Genomic DNA, 16,925 nt, shown 5'->3' on the forward strand with positions numbered 1-16,925 from the left:
TGCCTGGTTTTAAGAAGAGGAGAAAATTCCATACAACAGAATATGTAATCAGTTCTGCTTCCAAAACATACACATATTTTGTTTTTTTTATTCTTCCAGCTCTGTACAATGTAGGGTTTGCACAACTTTGGATTTTTTAAAGTTGACATTTATTTGATGAAAGTAGTCATTGATGACAAAATGAATAAAAACACAAGAGAAGGGAATGTTTTGCAACAGGTGACTTAAACAATCCAAATCCATTATGCTGCCAAGCTCCACAGGTCAGTAGAGAGTGACATGCCCTTTCCAATGGGTTGCACTGCTAGCCTTCCGTGAACTGGGGATTCAGACAGTGGAATCTCACAAATTTGTTTCCAACTTAGGAACACCCAAGGTGGCCTTTCAAAGATGCTAGCCTGTAGTGGAGGTCTGAAGAGCAACATAACAACAATGTGCAAATGAAACATCTTTGTATAGGGTTAAATTTGAGCGATTGTTTAATTTTACTGTGAATATTTAATATAAGCAGTCTATTACAGTGAGCAGTCTGTTAGGGTGTGAATAAAGACCCTAGCTACTCAAGTGCAGAATTCATACATACCAACAGTGACCACAGCAGAGCATGAGGCACTACCAGCTTGATTCCACAGGTGTATTGTGTATTTCCCTTGATCTTCCTTTGCAGTGTTCTTGATTGTCAAGCTAAATGTTGTACCATATTGATTTATTGTGTACTTGTTGTGTACACATTCCAATCTGCGTCCATTCTTCTCCCATTTTGCTGTTACTTCTCCTGTGTTTGCCACACAGCGAAGAGTAACATCTTCTCCTTCTGCCACATTTTGATCAACCAAAACAGAGACAAATTCTGTTGGAAATAGGAGGATGAGAGTATTAGGAAACGATTCTCATTCAACAGGGAGATTTCGTCTACATATGTCAGTATTCACAGTATCTGAAATGTTTCAGTGTATCTGAAAGTGCATTTGGAAACTAACAAAATACATATCAGGAAGCACTTGTCCCACAACTGAAAGCAGAAGGTGCTATTATGCCAAGTACAAATGCCCAGGAAATAAAGGCACTGTTCTGTAATTTTACCGGTCATATTTTGCTACGTTTTTTCTGTGCAGTTTGCTTAGATATAGAGTTAAACTTATACACAGTTGTGACTAAAACCATTACAGTTCCATTTGTAACATTTTTCAACCATTTGGAGAAACTGACAGCAATAGCACAGTTTGTATTCAAAGTGCAGGCCTATCCACAGCGCCTGGGGAGCAGTTGGGTGTTAGGTGCCTTGCTCAAGGGCACTTCAGTCACATACTTCGGCTCAGGGGATTGAAGCAGTGACCTTCCAGTCACAGCGCTGGTTCCCTAATCTCCAGCCCACGACTGCAAAAATTTGAGCAGAACTCAAAAATGCTAGCCAGTACATGATTAGCAAACACAACATAAAATCCTATTATTATTCATTAAAACACAAAGAAGTTGACTTAATTGCAGATAATATGTTTCGGTAGTGACAATTCTTAATGTTCCACTCGGATTTTCAAACCGTCGGGGCACATTTACTTCAGAGCAATAGGATCTAACGTGTGGCCATGAGGGACAGGCATGCAGTCTCACTTCCTGCCATAAAATGGAGGGGTGTGACTAAAATAAGGCTCTGCTTTTGGAATAAAACTGTTTGTGTTTTAATAGCAAAAACAATTGTACAGCATTTTTGAGTACAGCTTCTTTTAAGTTAAATCTTCACTTTAAAAGAAATTTTACTAATATTTTCTACGAATACCATGTCTATGAGCATCTATTAGCACATTCATAACATGTTATAATGTATTCATGAGGCATTATAAATATGGCTATAAATATGAATGAAAAATGGATTACATTTCACATTAACGTGTAAAGTACATAATGCATAATAAGTAGTGTTAAAAACATGTTGTATTGTCAGTGCCAGCCTGTAGAGTATAAAGTACAATAAGACAAACACATTTATTTACACCATGGCATTTCCAGTATCTTATTTTTCACCATGGGTGTTAGGTCTGCACCTTTGGAGCTTAAGTCCTGAATATTCAGATACCAGCCCTAAACAAGTTGCCCAGCCCAGAGTTATTCCTACAATGCACAGCGAAGGTATGGGGAGTGAGAGGAAAGCTAGTAAAGTGCTATTTGCTCATTCACTGGTTCTAACATTAACCGCTAGAAACCTTCACTCTATAACATCACTACACTGCACTACAGTAATGCTAATTTCTGCTAGCATTCTATTGGATATGCAGTGTTAATTTAGCGCCAAGCTGACAGTGGTGTACATTGACTTTTCCACATTGGGTAAAATACTACTGATGGCAACACTAGTTTAAAATCTGATATTTGAAGATTGTAATGGATTTTACTTTGTATGTTGCAGTGTTTCAGTCTTAATACTGGAGGAGACTTCAGTACAGTGTGCCTCACTTGGAGCTGACAAATACAACTTACAAGCTGTAATAACATGTTACGAACAATACTTAAATGTGTTATGTTAATAATTTGAAAGGCATAATAAGCATGGTTATAGAATGCAATACATTCTTATAAATATCTATAGCCATATTTATGATGCCTTATGAATGCATTATAATTGTGTTATAACTGTGTTCAGAAAATTCTTTTTACATAGATTTTACTGTGGGACCACAGATTGAACTAATTCAGTAAAACTGTACATTTCAGCTTATATCTTTTTTCATGAAACCTACAAAGACATTTATAAAGGCTTATTCCAACAAGCATCAGTTGTCATAAGGACTGCTTTTGACAATTTACTTATCATTTTACCTCAGCAAGTTATGCTTCTTGAAATAAAGGTCTTTATAAATATCTACATAGGCTTAAGTCAGTTGTCATGAAAGGTGTATGTAGGTGTTGTGTAACCTTATGAATGCTGTCCTGTTTGGATTGGAATTTAAACTCACCAGGTTTTGTTGTACTTGATCCCATGTTTAAATTTCTGAAAGACAAAAATAATAGTATTGTTATTTATATATTGCATGTATATCTCTTCCCAGTATTACACAAATACCCAGGAAGTAAAATGCTTACAGAAATGGAAATGGAATCAGACTGGAAGGTTTTGTATTTAAACACTTCTTGCAACAACATGTTCAGAGGTGGGTTGCACTTAATTACATTATTGATGGACTTATAGTTGCCTGAGAATTTTACTTTTGTCCATCTATATTGTGTAAATTCTTGAAGAAAGAATTGAAATTTTTACTCAACAAAGTTTTAGTTGACAACATTTAGTAACTTATTGTTTTTGTCTGTTGGTGACAGCATCATGTTATTTTAGACCAAAGGATCACAAAAAGAGAATAGCACAAAATGTGTATATATATGTATGTATGTATGTATGTGTCTGTGTGTATATGTATTACCTGACTTATATATATATATATATAGTCAGGTAATTTGTTGTTGAACATTTGTTAGAAGGTAAGCTTGATAACAGACGGCATGGCAGCAAGTTTAACCTGAAATAGTTCAGGTGTTTTCCCCTCACATTCCCCTCTGTCAAAACATCAGTGAGATGGGCTTATAAATCTAACAATATAAATATTGGCCCTCTAAAGAACCTTTCAATTGAGGATTTTTTTAAAGAACAATGCACTGAAAGGTTATTTAGGAAACCAAAAGTTATTCTGCTGGCCATAATGACAGACAATATTAGACAAAAAATGAAATCTTTTCCAAAAGAAAAAAATCATAAAATGTAAAGCATGGTGGTGGCAGCATTACAGTCTGTATTTCTATCAGCTTGTCACTGTAGCCAAACATGAATTCTACATTGTACCAGGCAGAACTTTTTATTTGTCAAATAGTAAATAGAGTAAATAGAGTTTATTTGTCAAATTATGCAAATGTTAATGCACAGTTTTTTTTTACTTGCTGAATTCAACATACTAGGAGACATAAAACTTTAAAGGTAGCCTGTGCAAAATAATTGGCACATTTTATATATCTTATTGTATTTTATTTTTTTTTTCCTATATGATAAACGCAAATAAATAGAAATTGTGTTCTTGAATTTGCTGGAAAATGCCATTTATAAATTTTAGAGAATATGTTAACTTCTTTACTGACTGGTCATGCAAGCGAGCCATCACACATCATACAGTGAACATTTGCATTTCTTACTTTTTGTTGAATTCATGATTGCAAAGAATAACTAGACAAAAACTAGAAATGATGATGAATGCATAATTGCACAAACTACATTATGTGGGTTGTGTGTCAGGTTTAGCCATGACTAACACAGTACATGTGCTCTTATAGTAATTCACCTTTGAACTCATTTTGAAATCTTAAGAACTCCCTGCTTTCAAATGTAGCTTAACTTACCTTTGTAAGAAGTGATGCTGATTCTGTGTCTCCTTCTCCTTCTCTGTGTGATGCTCTGTGTCTGCAGCTCTTCTTGTCTATATATACACATCCATTTCACTTTCACTTTGTAGGGGACTTTCACATTGTAGGGGAGGGGGACATGATGCTTATACCGGTTTATCTTGTGAAGCACCAATTTCTAAAAAATTGAAACTAAAAGCACCTTTGAGGTTTGAGTCCAGAATTGATTTGATGAGCATTCTGGAGAGTTCTGACGAATGGTGTGGCCTGCACGTTCACCCGACATCAGCCCAGTAGAGCGTTTATGGGATGTGGTGGAGAGGTCCATTAACACCAGAGATCCTACACTTATAAATACCACAATGCTATGGGTGGCTATCCAGATGGCATGACTCAACATCCCTTCAGACATCTTCCCTCCACATGTGGAATCGATGCCACATCAAGTTGCTGCACTTCGCTGGGCTACACTGTAAAAAAATCCAACTCGCTAAATGTTAGGCAAATGTAAAAAATACAGTTGGCCCAACTTTCTCATGATGATTTAATTGTCTCAACTGTCGGGACTAAATGCAATTCCCTCTCGCTCAGAGCCCCAACATATGGAAAGAAATTAAACTAATCAGTTTTACAACTATGTTTAAGTTTTTCAATAAATCCAGTTGCTTGTTCTCATAAACGCAAAAATAAAATGAAGTTCAGTCAAAAATAAAAGAACGTTGAATAAAAGACTTCAGCCGTTGAATTCTTTTTGAAGGAAGGAAAAGGCCCTCTTCTTTATTCAGCTTCAGGTGGCAAGATGGCCTCCGGACAACCAAATGCAAAGTACATTACAGAGACATAATTTTTTATACCCTGTTTGGGGGCGATGAAGCAATCGCCCCCTCCCTTTTACCTTTTCTCATCTCACTTTGGTTCCCATTATTTCCCATTTTTACACTTCAGTTGGAAACCCTTATTTCCGATCGCACGTGTCCTTGATTTTTTAAAAACTTGCATACTCAGCTGTCCCAAGCTACTCCTATCCTCTCAAGGTTTTTAATTAAATTTTGTCTTTTTAAACTGGTTCCAACACTGATACCGTCTGGTTTCCTATCAGCTTACCTCACTCTTTGGGGTCAGCTTGCCCTCATAACAAAAGCACACTAACTTCTAGAGACTTTCTGAACCTCAGGGACTTTTCATTGCGAAATCCCCTAGCTTACACACAGCAAGGCCTATACTTAGTGAGAGGATTAATACACTTTTGTTAATTAACTTTTTAGTATATGATTATGGATTTCTTATTAATTATGATGGTAATATATTCATTATAATTCCACACAACAATCTATACTGCGTTCAGTATAGTACAAAACTACACATAAAAATCATTTTTGCTGCAAAAGTTAACACTTCACAAAAAACAGCCATTAGCAGACGCTATTTGGTTTATATTGTACATTATCAGTGCTGGACTAAGTAGCTAACTATAACATTATATTCCCACAGCAGGATGGCTGTTAGCTAGATGACACTAGCTAACATGCTAACGGGCTACTAACCCAGCTAACATGAAGAGTCGCCCGAGCTCGTTTGATGTGCGGCAGTCTCGGCTAAGAGTTTTGGCACACGGGAATCGGGATGGGTACGGGCAAGACTCGGCAACTGATGTTTAGGGAAAAAATAAAGGCAGATTCTACCTGTATTGAGGCAGATTCTACCCGTACTGAGGTCCAAGCCCTCACCAACGCTCCACCGTGGGAAGCACGCGCTTAGAGCAGCTTCTGGAAACTTTGGAAAGCTTCAAAACATGTCTGGTAAGTAAATGCTTGGTTTATTTGACGTACCAACAGTTTTTCAGTCAGACATTTACTCAAACCTAATACTATAATTTGAACTCTTCATTATGTTAAAACGAACATGAGTGTCGTTTGCTAACAGTCAGTTAGTTAGCTCGCCATTATCTTCTGTGGTAGCTCGCCTAGGGAGTCACATCTTTTAGATGAGTGCTCTCACAAAATAATATGAGAAATTATTTTTTTAATGAATTTGGAACGGTGTCGAATTTATATTCCATGTCTAATAAACTGGTGTGTACACTTGTTAGAGTTGTTAGCTAACTAACTAACGTATTTGAGCATGCTTAGCTAACGTTAGCAGGCTAAGTCAATAGCTCCGCTGGAAGACCGGCTCAGTTCCGGCTAACTTATCCTAACCCACGACGAATAAAGGCTCAAATCTGAGCAAGTGAGGTCGAGTGTCTGGCGTTGGCGTGACAGAAAAGGAGAAAATAACCAGGTTCTGTGATGTGTGAGGTTGTTAGCTTGCTGGCTAGCAGGCTAATGGCGTAACACACCACAGACCAGCTTTACTCTGGAGCTGCAGTTACAGTTAAAACGGTAAGTTATTATTTCAACTGAGCCATGATTTGGTAACTAGATGCTAAGTGACTTGTAAGTGACTTGTAAGTGACTTGATACAGAAAATACTGTATCAGACTAATGTTTGTGAAATCTTTGTTTTCTCTTCTATTCATGTTGCTTTAAGGCTTAACCACATTGGTACTGTTCTTGTAATAACCTCCACATCTCTTACATCTACCACCAGCATTTCTCAGGTATGGAAGCAGCTTTATATACATTTCTTTCTTTAACATGTTGCTGGTTTGTTTTTCTTAGTACTCAACAGTTCTCATTTGCAAAAAAATGGTTCATCAGTTCAACTTAAAATATTACTTCATATGGTACTGAGCATTTTATTCAGCTCAAAAAGTTACATTAATTGAAAGAATCGTTCATTCAAATTATTTATTTAGCTTGAATATTTTTTTTTTTATTGTTACCACATGAAGTATTTTTTTAGGTTGAACTGACAAGTAATTTTTTTACAGCGTGAAGCTGAAGTTGACTTTTATTCATACTTCTGTGCCACCTCAAATTGTGGAATGAAAACATTGAGATTTAAGGTGATTTAATGGAAAATAAAAAGGAGAACTATGGCCTGCTTTGTTGAGAACTGGTAACTAATATCCTTCAGTACAATGTGGACGAGAGTCTGCCAGCTTTTAAGGATGGAGACAATGTTGTTTCTAGGTAATAAAACTTTTTTGTTTAACCTAATTTGCACCAGAATTTTTCATTTTCATTTTAAAATCGCTAAAACTCTGACTGGTGAGGATGCCTCTGATCTCGCCTACAGCGGATTGTGTTTTCTCAACTTTTTCTTTTTTTTTTAAATTCCTTTTCATAAACTGTAAAACTATTATTGGTTATTTGTTATTTTATTTTATATATGTTTTTATTTGTGAACGTCATTGCAGATGGAAGATAATGGTGAAACAGAATTTAGTGTATTATGTATAATGAAATGTGTTTAATACGATCATGGACATTAACAGTTGCAGTTATATTATTCTGATATATAATTTGTTAAGGAGGCCTGTGTGGCTGCAGACATCAGAGTTCACTGTTTGTGTCTATAGCAAAGTCTTCTTAACAGAAAGTATTAATCAAAATTAACATTTTCTATAAAGACCTTTGCTTCTGATACATATGTAAATTAGAAGTACTCAAGCTAAAATGTTGACTGAATACCTCTACACAGGTAATATTTAACTAAGATAATTTCTGCTTTTACTCAAGTTGGTATTTGTATTTTGCCCACCCTGCTCCTCGCTGACCATCTAAGCCTGGAAAAGGTCAGGAACAAAAAAGTATTTGTATTTTTCAGGTATGGAAGCAAATTTAAGTATGGAAGTCTTTTCTAGATTTGAGAGGATTGAATGCTTCTATAAGTTTAGTTAGTCAAAAGAAACATGACTGCATCTGATTCAGTTGTTGAAGTTAGCATTTTGCCAAATGTTCTCTCTTCCTACAGCCATCTGACTGGTTCTCGACTGATCAGGACTTAAAGCTTGTCCCAGGTGCTTTTACTGATAGTTCTTTTTATAGTATTGCTCTTTGTATTATTAGTACAGATTTCATTATATGTTTTACTGCATCTTTTAGCTCAAAATATTGCCAGTGTTATGAATTTTAGGATGTATTTAGAGGTATGGCTCCCGTGCTTTGCTTTTTTCTATATTTTGCAAAACTGTTGCATGAAAGCAAGAGCTTTCAAGATTGTGTGATGTTGTGAAAAAACATAGTACATTGTTATTCACAATAACATGCTCCTTCTTGTATTCTGTTCTGTATGTCTTTTCTTTTTCTTGGTGTTTTTTTCATCTGGTGAGTGTTTATTACCAATTTTGCTTACTTTTTCTTCATTTTTGATATAGCCATGAAGAATCCAACCTCACAAGATGCAAGTGGCAAAGAAATTGACCAGAGACCTCCACATCTGTTAAGGGACGAGTATGTTTAGCACAGTGAGGTGGGCTTCAGATGTTCATTCACTTTCTGTCTCTCTCTCCCACACATACATATGCACTCACTGGCCATTTCTAAGGTATTCCTAACTTGCAGTCTTATACAATAAATGGACCTGATTAAATAGGAAATGAGTATAGATACAAGGTAGCTGTACATAATCAAGTACAACAACAATTTAGTTTGTAGTTTTTTGGTAAACATCTTTGCAACTGTTTCTTTACTTATGTTTCACTCATTTTTTTCTGAATTGTAAATTCTGTTTAAGTCGTTTTGACAATTAAAGCAGTTGCTTCAAAATGCTTTTTGGTGTAATCGGTTCATTTCCACATACTGGTGAACACAGGTGAGCTTTAAGAATTGTTAAATTTAGAGGACGTGATACAGTACATAGTAGCTTAATGTATAACATTATTTTCTTAGAACTGTGGCAGATTATTGATTACTCAGCTGTGATCACCTGTGTTGTACTACCTCTTCTATTTCTTTACACATTCATGGTTTTACTGTAGAGCTGGACACTAACTGTGTTCTTTAAGTTTAATGGCACAAATTAATATTCCTTAGTACTGATTTCCAAAGAATACATTTAGTTAACTCAACTTCAAAAAGCTTGCTTGTTAAACAAAGAAATAAAAATTAGTACAAGTCAGTACAGCTCAAAGAGCTTTGCTCAAGAATAGTTGTACTCATCTTAGCTCAACTAAATATTTCTTGTAGTGTTGACAAAAAAATGTCAGTCAATATAACAGATAAATTATAAAAGTTGAGTGAACAAAAAAAAATCGGGGAAATTCTGTACCTGTTGTGCAAGCTAAATTTTTTTGCAGTGTAGAGGGGGTCCTACACAATACAAGTTCCTTTCCCGTGACTTTTGGCATATGCAACTTGAGTGCAATTTCAATCTGAGTCACTTACTTGTGTCCTCATCTCTGCACTATTCTTATAAATGATTTTGTTTAGCGTCTTTTACATGGAGAGTATAAGACCAGACTGAGCTCTAACCCAACTGTTTGGGTTCATTTTCCATACCTTAATATCCCTAAGACTGGCTTTACTTGCATTAGAGGAAGATTAAAGCATCCTGCAACTTATTTGAAACTCTCCTGCAAGGGTTGCAAACCTCTCAAATTGTGTTGCACACAACTCTATTTGTATCTGTGTTGCTTTGTGTAACTGTCAAGTTGAATGGAAATTATTACCACATTACTAGATGCATGGGCGGCACGGTGGCGCAGTGGGTAGCGCTGTCGCCTCACAGCAAGAAGGGCCTGGGTTCGATTCCCGGCTGGGCGACTTCTGTGTGGAGTTTGCATGTTCTCCCCGTGTCTGCGTGGGTTTCCTCCGGGTACTCCGGTTTCCTCCCACAGTCCAAAGACATGCAGTCAGGCCAATTGGAAATGCTGAATTGCCCCTAGGTGTGAATGTGTGTGTGATTGTATATGTATGTCTGTCTGTCTGCCCTGCGATGGACTGGCGACCTGTCCAGGGTGTATTCTGCCTTCCGCCCAATGACAGCTGGGATAGGCTCCAGCACCCCACCGCGACCCAGAAGGATAAGCGGTTTAGATGATGTATGTATGTATGTACTAGATGCATGAAAGTTTCACCCTTACCTTTGCAACTGACAACTGACGATGGAAATCTGATACCTGAAAACAGGCGACTGATATCTGATATCTAATACCTGACAACTGATGACTGATACCTGATACTTGACAACTGATATCTCATAACTGATGACCGATATCTGACACCCGATACCTGACAGATGATATCTGATACCTGAAAAGTGATACCTGATGACTGAAAATTGATACCTGACCACTGATTCCTTACAACTGATGCATGACAAGTGACGACTGATGACTGGCACCTCATATCTCATAAGTGATGACTGATAGCTGACAACTCAGGACTGACACCTGTCAGCTGATACCTAGGTGGCAATAACTGAAGCAGTGTTGTATAATACTGGAGTACTTGAGGGAGACAGCATGACTGGAGTACTTGAGGGAGACAGCATGACTCAATTCAGTTTGAAACATGATTCTTTTTATTCTGATATAAGACGTCTTGGTAGAGCCATAAAGACTTAGTGGATGACTGTCCATGACGATTACAGTGAGCAGCCTGTTAGTGTTTGAATAAAGTACTTAGTCACTGAGGTGCACAATTCTTAATTACAAACAATGACCATAGCAGAGCATGAGGTACTGCCAGAGACATTCCTCAGGTGTACTGTGTATCTCCCTCCATCCGCTTGTTGAACATTCTTGATTGTCAAGGTAATTGATGTACCACTTTGTCTTATCAAGTGTTTGCCCTCCACACATTCCAAGCTGCGTCCGTTCTTCTCCCACGTTGCTGTTACTTCTCGTGTGTTCACCTCACAGTGAAGAGTAACATCCTGTCCGACTTTCACTTGTTTATCAGCCATAACAGAGTGAAATTCTATTCAAAACAGGAGGATGGAATTATTAGAAAAACATACTAATAAAACAGGAAATGTTGCTGTTTATCAGAGTTTTATCCAAGAGAATCCAAAAGGACAGAAAATCAATAAAAAAACATGTCTGCCTTATGCTAATTGTTTATTTTTACTCATAATAACCAATAAAATGAATCACCATCAAAATGATTGCACTTTCACCTCACAGGCACTCCAGACTAACAATTTCGGAAAAGATACTACTGTAAAATACAAAATTTGGCAGGCACTAGATAAATTTTTGATCAGAAATGACCCAAATTCATAAAGATATCAATTTTCTGTTAGCATTTACATGTGAAACAATGGAATATCTGAGCAGCCCAGGGTCTCCTGAAAATAACAACATATGGCATGTGTGACTGTCACATGTAAATACTTTATAATTGCAATTTTAATTGTAATTGACCCAAAAAATACCAAAACTTTAAGTGGATAAATGTATACATTTTAAATTTCTTTGAAATGTGTTTAACCAGATAATAAGATTACTATTTTGTTCTGGTTAAACATTCACTGAATAAATGTAACAGTGACTGATTTGGTGTTATCGTTATTGCCACGTGGTGAGCAGGGAGATCCCATTGTTTTACATAAATTTGTCGCAAAGTCTGAAAATCAGTGTGAAACATTAAAAATGGTCAGTACTGAAACACATATTTTCTGCAATTAAGTAAACTTTTTTGTGTTTTGATGAAAAATGTTAGGATTTTATGTGTACAACTGTTCAAAGCAATGTTTGCTAATCATGTACTGACTAGTTTTTTAGTTCTCAAAATTAGGTGAAATTGTCACAACCAAAATACTTCAAACATTTATATATGGTTATGTCAGTTCTCATGAAAAGCTTATGTAGGAGTCCTGTGGCCTTATGAATGCTGTCTTATTTGGATTGGATCATTTAAACTCACCAGGGCTGCTTTCAGATGCTCCCATGTTTGAATGTCTGGAACTAAAAAAAAATATTGATCATCATATATCGAATCTGTAACTCTGCAATTTTACACAAATGCATAAGAAGTAAAAATGGTAACAGAAATAGAAATGGAATTAGATTGGAAGGTCTTGTTTCTACACACATTTTTACTTCTAACAAAATATCTTAATGTCATTAATATTTAGTTGCTTTTGTTTTGCTGTTGGTGACAGTATCTGTGCTGAGTTCCATGTGGTTACACGTTTGACTTTTGAGCTTTAGCATTTTGTTTTAGACCAAAGGCTCCCAAAAAGAAGAATAGCACCAAACAAATTTCAGTTTCAATGCTGATAGATGCTGGATTTGCTATGTAGTTCCACTGCAGTTCTATAAGTTACCCAGTTCTAAAGTAACTTTTTGGGGTGCTACTTTTGGATGTCTACTCATGTTTTTGGAAAGGTACTTTTTCTTTTACTGCAGTCAGTAATTCTCTAAAATAGCAAAACTTTTGACTAGGGTTTGCTCTAATTTGGTTGTCCATGGTTCAATTATACGCTTTGTTGATTTTCTCAGTGAAAATAAGTGAAACACATCCTCTACAAAGAATACACTTAAATTTGACAATTTTCTGCCAGTGTTAATGCATGATTTCTATGTATTTGGAGAGTTTAACATATTGGAAAAAGAAAATTAAAAATCTTTTCTTGCCACTTAATCTTCAAGAGTTCAGTAGGTGATATCACATCACATCCTCTTCCATCCTCTCTGAAATTGCACCCTGTTATAGCCAGAGGTGTGGACTTAAGTCATGTAACTTGGGCTCAAGTCAGACTCGAGACTGTAGAGAAAACTGCATCTAAAGTAAATTTAATACATCATAGTCATGTCGTCAAATGTCTGTTACTATGCTTATGTTTGACTTTTTCTACAACCCTATTTCCAAAAAAGTTGGGATGCTGTGCAAAATGTTAATAAAAACAAAATGCAATGATGCGCAAATCATTTAAAGTCTATATTTAGTTGACAATAGTACAAAGACAACATATCAAACGTTGAAACTGAGAAATTTTATTGTTAATTTAAAAACATATGCCCATTTAGAATTTGATGCCAATAGCATGCTTCAAAAAAGTTGGGATGGGGGCAACAAAAGGCTGGTAAGGTTGTGTAATGCCAAAAAAACACCTGGTGGTTGATTGGCAACAGGTCAGTAACATGATTGGGTATAAAAAAGCATCCCAGAGAGGCTGAGTCTTTCAGAAGTAAAGATGAAGAGGGGTTCACTGCATGATTAAATAGTGCAACAATTCAAGAACAACGTTTCTCAACGCAAAATAGCAAAGAACTTTTGCTTTTCATCATCTACAGTACATAATATCATTAAAAGATTCAGAGAATCTGGAGAAATCTCTGTATGCAAGGGACAAGACCAAAAACCAGCATTTGCTGGCCGTGATCTTTGGGTCCTCAGGAGGCACTGCATTAAAAAACAGACATGATTCTGTAGTGGAAATCACTGCATGAGCTCAGGAACACTTCTGAAAACCACTGTCTGTAAAAGCAGTTTGTCGCTGCATCCACAAAAGCAAGTTAAAACTCTAAAATGCAAACCAGAAACCATATATGAACAGGATCCAGAAATGCTGCCACCTTCTCTGGGCCTGAGTTCATTTAAAATGGACTGAAGCAAAGTGGAAAAGTGTCCTGTGGTCTGACAAATCAACATTTGAAATTCTTTTTGGAAATCATGGACACTCTGTCCTCCAAGATGAAGACCGCTTAGCTTGTTATCAGTGCCCAGTTCAAAAGCCAGTATTCATGATGGTATAGGGGGGCATTAGTGCACATGGCTAGGGTGACATTCATATCTGTGAAGGCAACATTAATGCTGAATGAGATATACATGTTTTGGCAACTTATGCTGCCATCCAGATGACGTCTTTTTCAGGGAAGGCTTTGCTTATTTCAGCAAGACAATGTAAAACCACATTGCATACGTCACCCACTGATAACACCTGCCATATTATGAAATGAAAAATACGACAAAAGAGACCTTGAACTGTTGAGCAGCTGAAATCCTGTATCAAACAAGAACGGGAAAACATTTCACTTTCAAAACTACAGTAGTCGGTCTCCTCAGTTCCCAAACACTTACAGAGTGTTGCTAGAAGAAGAGGTGATGAAACACAGTGGTAAACATGCCCCTGTCCCACCTTTTTTGGAACGTGTTGTCCGCATCAAATTCAAAAAGGGCATATATTTTTCAAAAAGCAATAACATTTCTCAGTTTCAACATTTTATATGTTGTATTCGTAGTATTTTCCTTTAAAAATGTGGTTCACATGATTTGCATATCATTGCATTCTATTTTTATTTACATTCTGCACAGCATCCCAACTTTATTGGAAATGAGGTTGTAGTTTACAGAGGCATCTGAATAGCATCAATAGCATCAGTTAGTCATAACTGAGCACTTAAACTCTAGTCTTACTAGAGAAACTTACCAGGCCAGTTTACCATTTTCACCATTGTAGTTAATCAAAAGAAACAGAACTCTTTCTATTAGAGCAATTTTAATGTCTGCTGCAAATTTAACAAGCACTACATTTACCATGAAGCTGAAATTGACTTTTTATTCTCCAGCTTCATGTTCAAGTTTTCAATTCCACCTTAAATTTTGCAGCTTTCTTGCATCTTTATTTTTAAGAAAGTGGTTGGCCACAGTTACATACATATTCTACATATTAGACTAAACCCAAAAAACTTTAATTGTGGTGGCGGCAGCATTACTCTTTGAGGCTGTTTCTGGCAGCTTGCCATTGTAGCCCACCATAAATTCTACATTGTACCCAACAGTACTTTTGGAGAATGTAAGGTCGTTTTTCCATTTATAGTTACTGCATTTCACTGTAACACTTCACTTGCTATGACTGTAGATCTGAATACTTGCATTTTTGCAGCTTTTATTTCCACAACAATATCTGACTTGCATTTTTTGCACATTCTACTTCAATATTAGCTGCTAGAATTACTGTATCAACCAAATACTGTATACTGTATATAGTTCTGACTGCTACCTCAGTGACTGCTATGCTTATATATGTTAGGCTATCTGCTAAGCTGCTAATATGTCATATTATTTTACCCCCTCCTTTGCACAGCTCCACATACTCTCAGTATCATGTACTGCCTGTGTTCTGTTCTGTTTTTATTGTAAGTTTTTCATATTTATTTATTATACTGTATTGTCTGCACTGTGTATATTGTATTTTCTGGCACTTGTGTTTAACTAGACAAAATGAGAAAATTGATAAATGCAGAATTACATAAAGCTACATTATGAGGTTTGAAACTGTGGCAGGTTTAGCCATGACTAACACAGTACATGTGTTGTTATAGTAATTCACATTTTACCTCTTTAATCTTAAAAATTCTTATACAAAGTTACAGCAGCTCTTACCTTTACAAGAAATGATGCTGAGGTCTGAGTCTCTTCCTCTGTCTGTCTGGTGTCTGCAGTTTTTCCTCCGCATATATACAGGCTCATTTCACTTTCACTTTCGACTCCATGAGGATAACGGAGGGGAGGGGGGCAGGGTGGGGTCCTCATGACATAATTTTTCTAGTTCTGCATCAGTTAGGTAAAAAAAATGAAGAAATTGCATTTTTCTACTCAGTTTCTCCAGTAGCTGAGATTCTTTCCACTCACCTTAGACATTTTCTTTTCTTCTGTCTCCGAGTTCGACACAAAACAGAAACTGAAAGTTCAGTGATGAGGTGATTATTTCCCACTAAATTGTTTTAAAAGGATGTAATTCTACTCCAGTCCAGGAAATGCAATAACATAAAATGTAAGTGCATATTGTGGTCTTATCAAGGCAGATTTGCATCTTTTCATGTATGGACATCTGGCTCTAATAGCTATAATTATCATCATAGTGTTTAAGGCATGCACTCTGTCTAGCTGATGTGTCTGCTGTTATCATTAAAGGAAGTTTCCCAACAACAATAACAATCCTTTGAGATATTAGCACTAATTTGTGCCTGGTTTTAAGAAGTGGAGGAAATTCCAGCAATGGAATATGTAATCAGTTGCGCTTCCAAAACTTACACATATTTTGTTTTTTATTCTCCCAGGTCTGTACAATGTAGGGTTTGCACAACTTCAGATTTTTTAAAGTCAACATTAATGCAGTGAAAGTAATCATTGATGATATCATGAATAAAACCACAAGAGACGGGAATGTTTTGCAACAAGCAACTTTAAAAATCCAACTTTCATAATCCATGATGACGCCAAATTCCACAAGAGTGGAGCTAACCCCTTTCCAAAGGATTGCATTGCTAGCTTTCAGTGAGCCTGAGATACAGCCCTCAGAATTTGAATACCACATAAGGACACCTGAGGCGGGCTAGCCTGTGGTGGAGGTCCAGAGAGCCTGAGAAATTTAGAGTGCCATAACTGGGCGAAAATAAGAGTAACCAACTCCAAACTTTACTGGATTATAGGGCATTTTGCCCCCTTTCCAATGACCTATGACTTTTTATTGTAGTTTTTGGGAAACCAGAGATTCAACAACATTCAATATCTGATCCACTGTCAATGGGCGTAGAAATGCTAGAACAAAGCCAAACTCGACAGGTCAGTAGTGTATGACATGCCCAACAACTGTTCTCAATCATTTTGCAGTGGGCATTACAGTTTTGATTTAGTTCAAAACACTTTTTTTGTTTTCTCTTTTTTTTTAAGTGATCTGAACTCAATAAAAAGTGGTGGTGCATTGCC

The 16,925-nt window shown here is 36.5% G+C and overlaps 1 protein-coding gene and 1 long non-coding RNA gene across 2 annotated transcripts; both read right to left on the reverse strand.

Moving 5' to 3' along the window:
- Positions 1-361: 361 nt before the first annotated feature.
- On the reverse strand, positions 362-4,415 carry LOC118810897 (myosin light chain kinase, smooth muscle-like). Its single transcript, XM_036575038.1, has 4 exons — positions 4,378-4,415; positions 2,952-2,986; positions 584-850; positions 362-411 (listed from the first exon to the last, which is right to left on the reverse strand). The coding sequence occupies exons 2-4, from the start codon at positions 2,974-2,976 to the stop codon at positions 362-364; spliced, it is 342 nt and encodes a 113-aa protein (XP_036430931.1). The 5' UTR covers positions 2,977-2,986; positions 4,378-4,415.
- Positions 4,416-10,790: 6,375 nt separating this feature from the next.
- Positions 10,791-15,638, reverse strand: LOC118810549. Its single transcript, XR_005007430.1, has 3 exons — positions 15,600-15,638; positions 12,135-12,175; positions 10,791-11,186 (listed from the first exon to the last, which is right to left on the reverse strand). It is a non-coding gene; the product is annotated as an uncharacterized LOC118810549 (long non-coding RNA).
- Between the last annotated feature and the right edge of the window lie 1,287 nt (positions 15,639-16,925).

The sequence above is a fragment of the Colossoma macropomum genome, unplaced genomic scaffold (assembly GCF_904425465.1).
Source record: "Colossoma macropomum unplaced genomic scaffold, Colossoma_macropomum, whole genome shotgun sequence".
NCBI lineage: Eukaryota > Metazoa > Chordata > Actinopteri > Characiformes > Serrasalmidae > Colossoma > Colossoma macropomum.

Bases quoted from the DNA above. Each gene is read 5' to 3' on its own strand.
- LOC118810897 (XM_036575038.1), bottom strand. From the start codon at position 2,976: ATGGGATCAAGTACAACAAAACCTG. The intron at 851-2,951 runs GTGAGTTTAAAT...TATTTCCAACAG, and splicing joins ATCAAGTACAACAAAACCTG to AATTTGTCTCTGTTTTGGTT. The intron at 412-583 runs GTATGTATGAAT...GTTGCTCTTCAG, and splicing joins CTCTGCTGTGGTCACTGTTG to ACCTCCACTACAGGCTAGCA.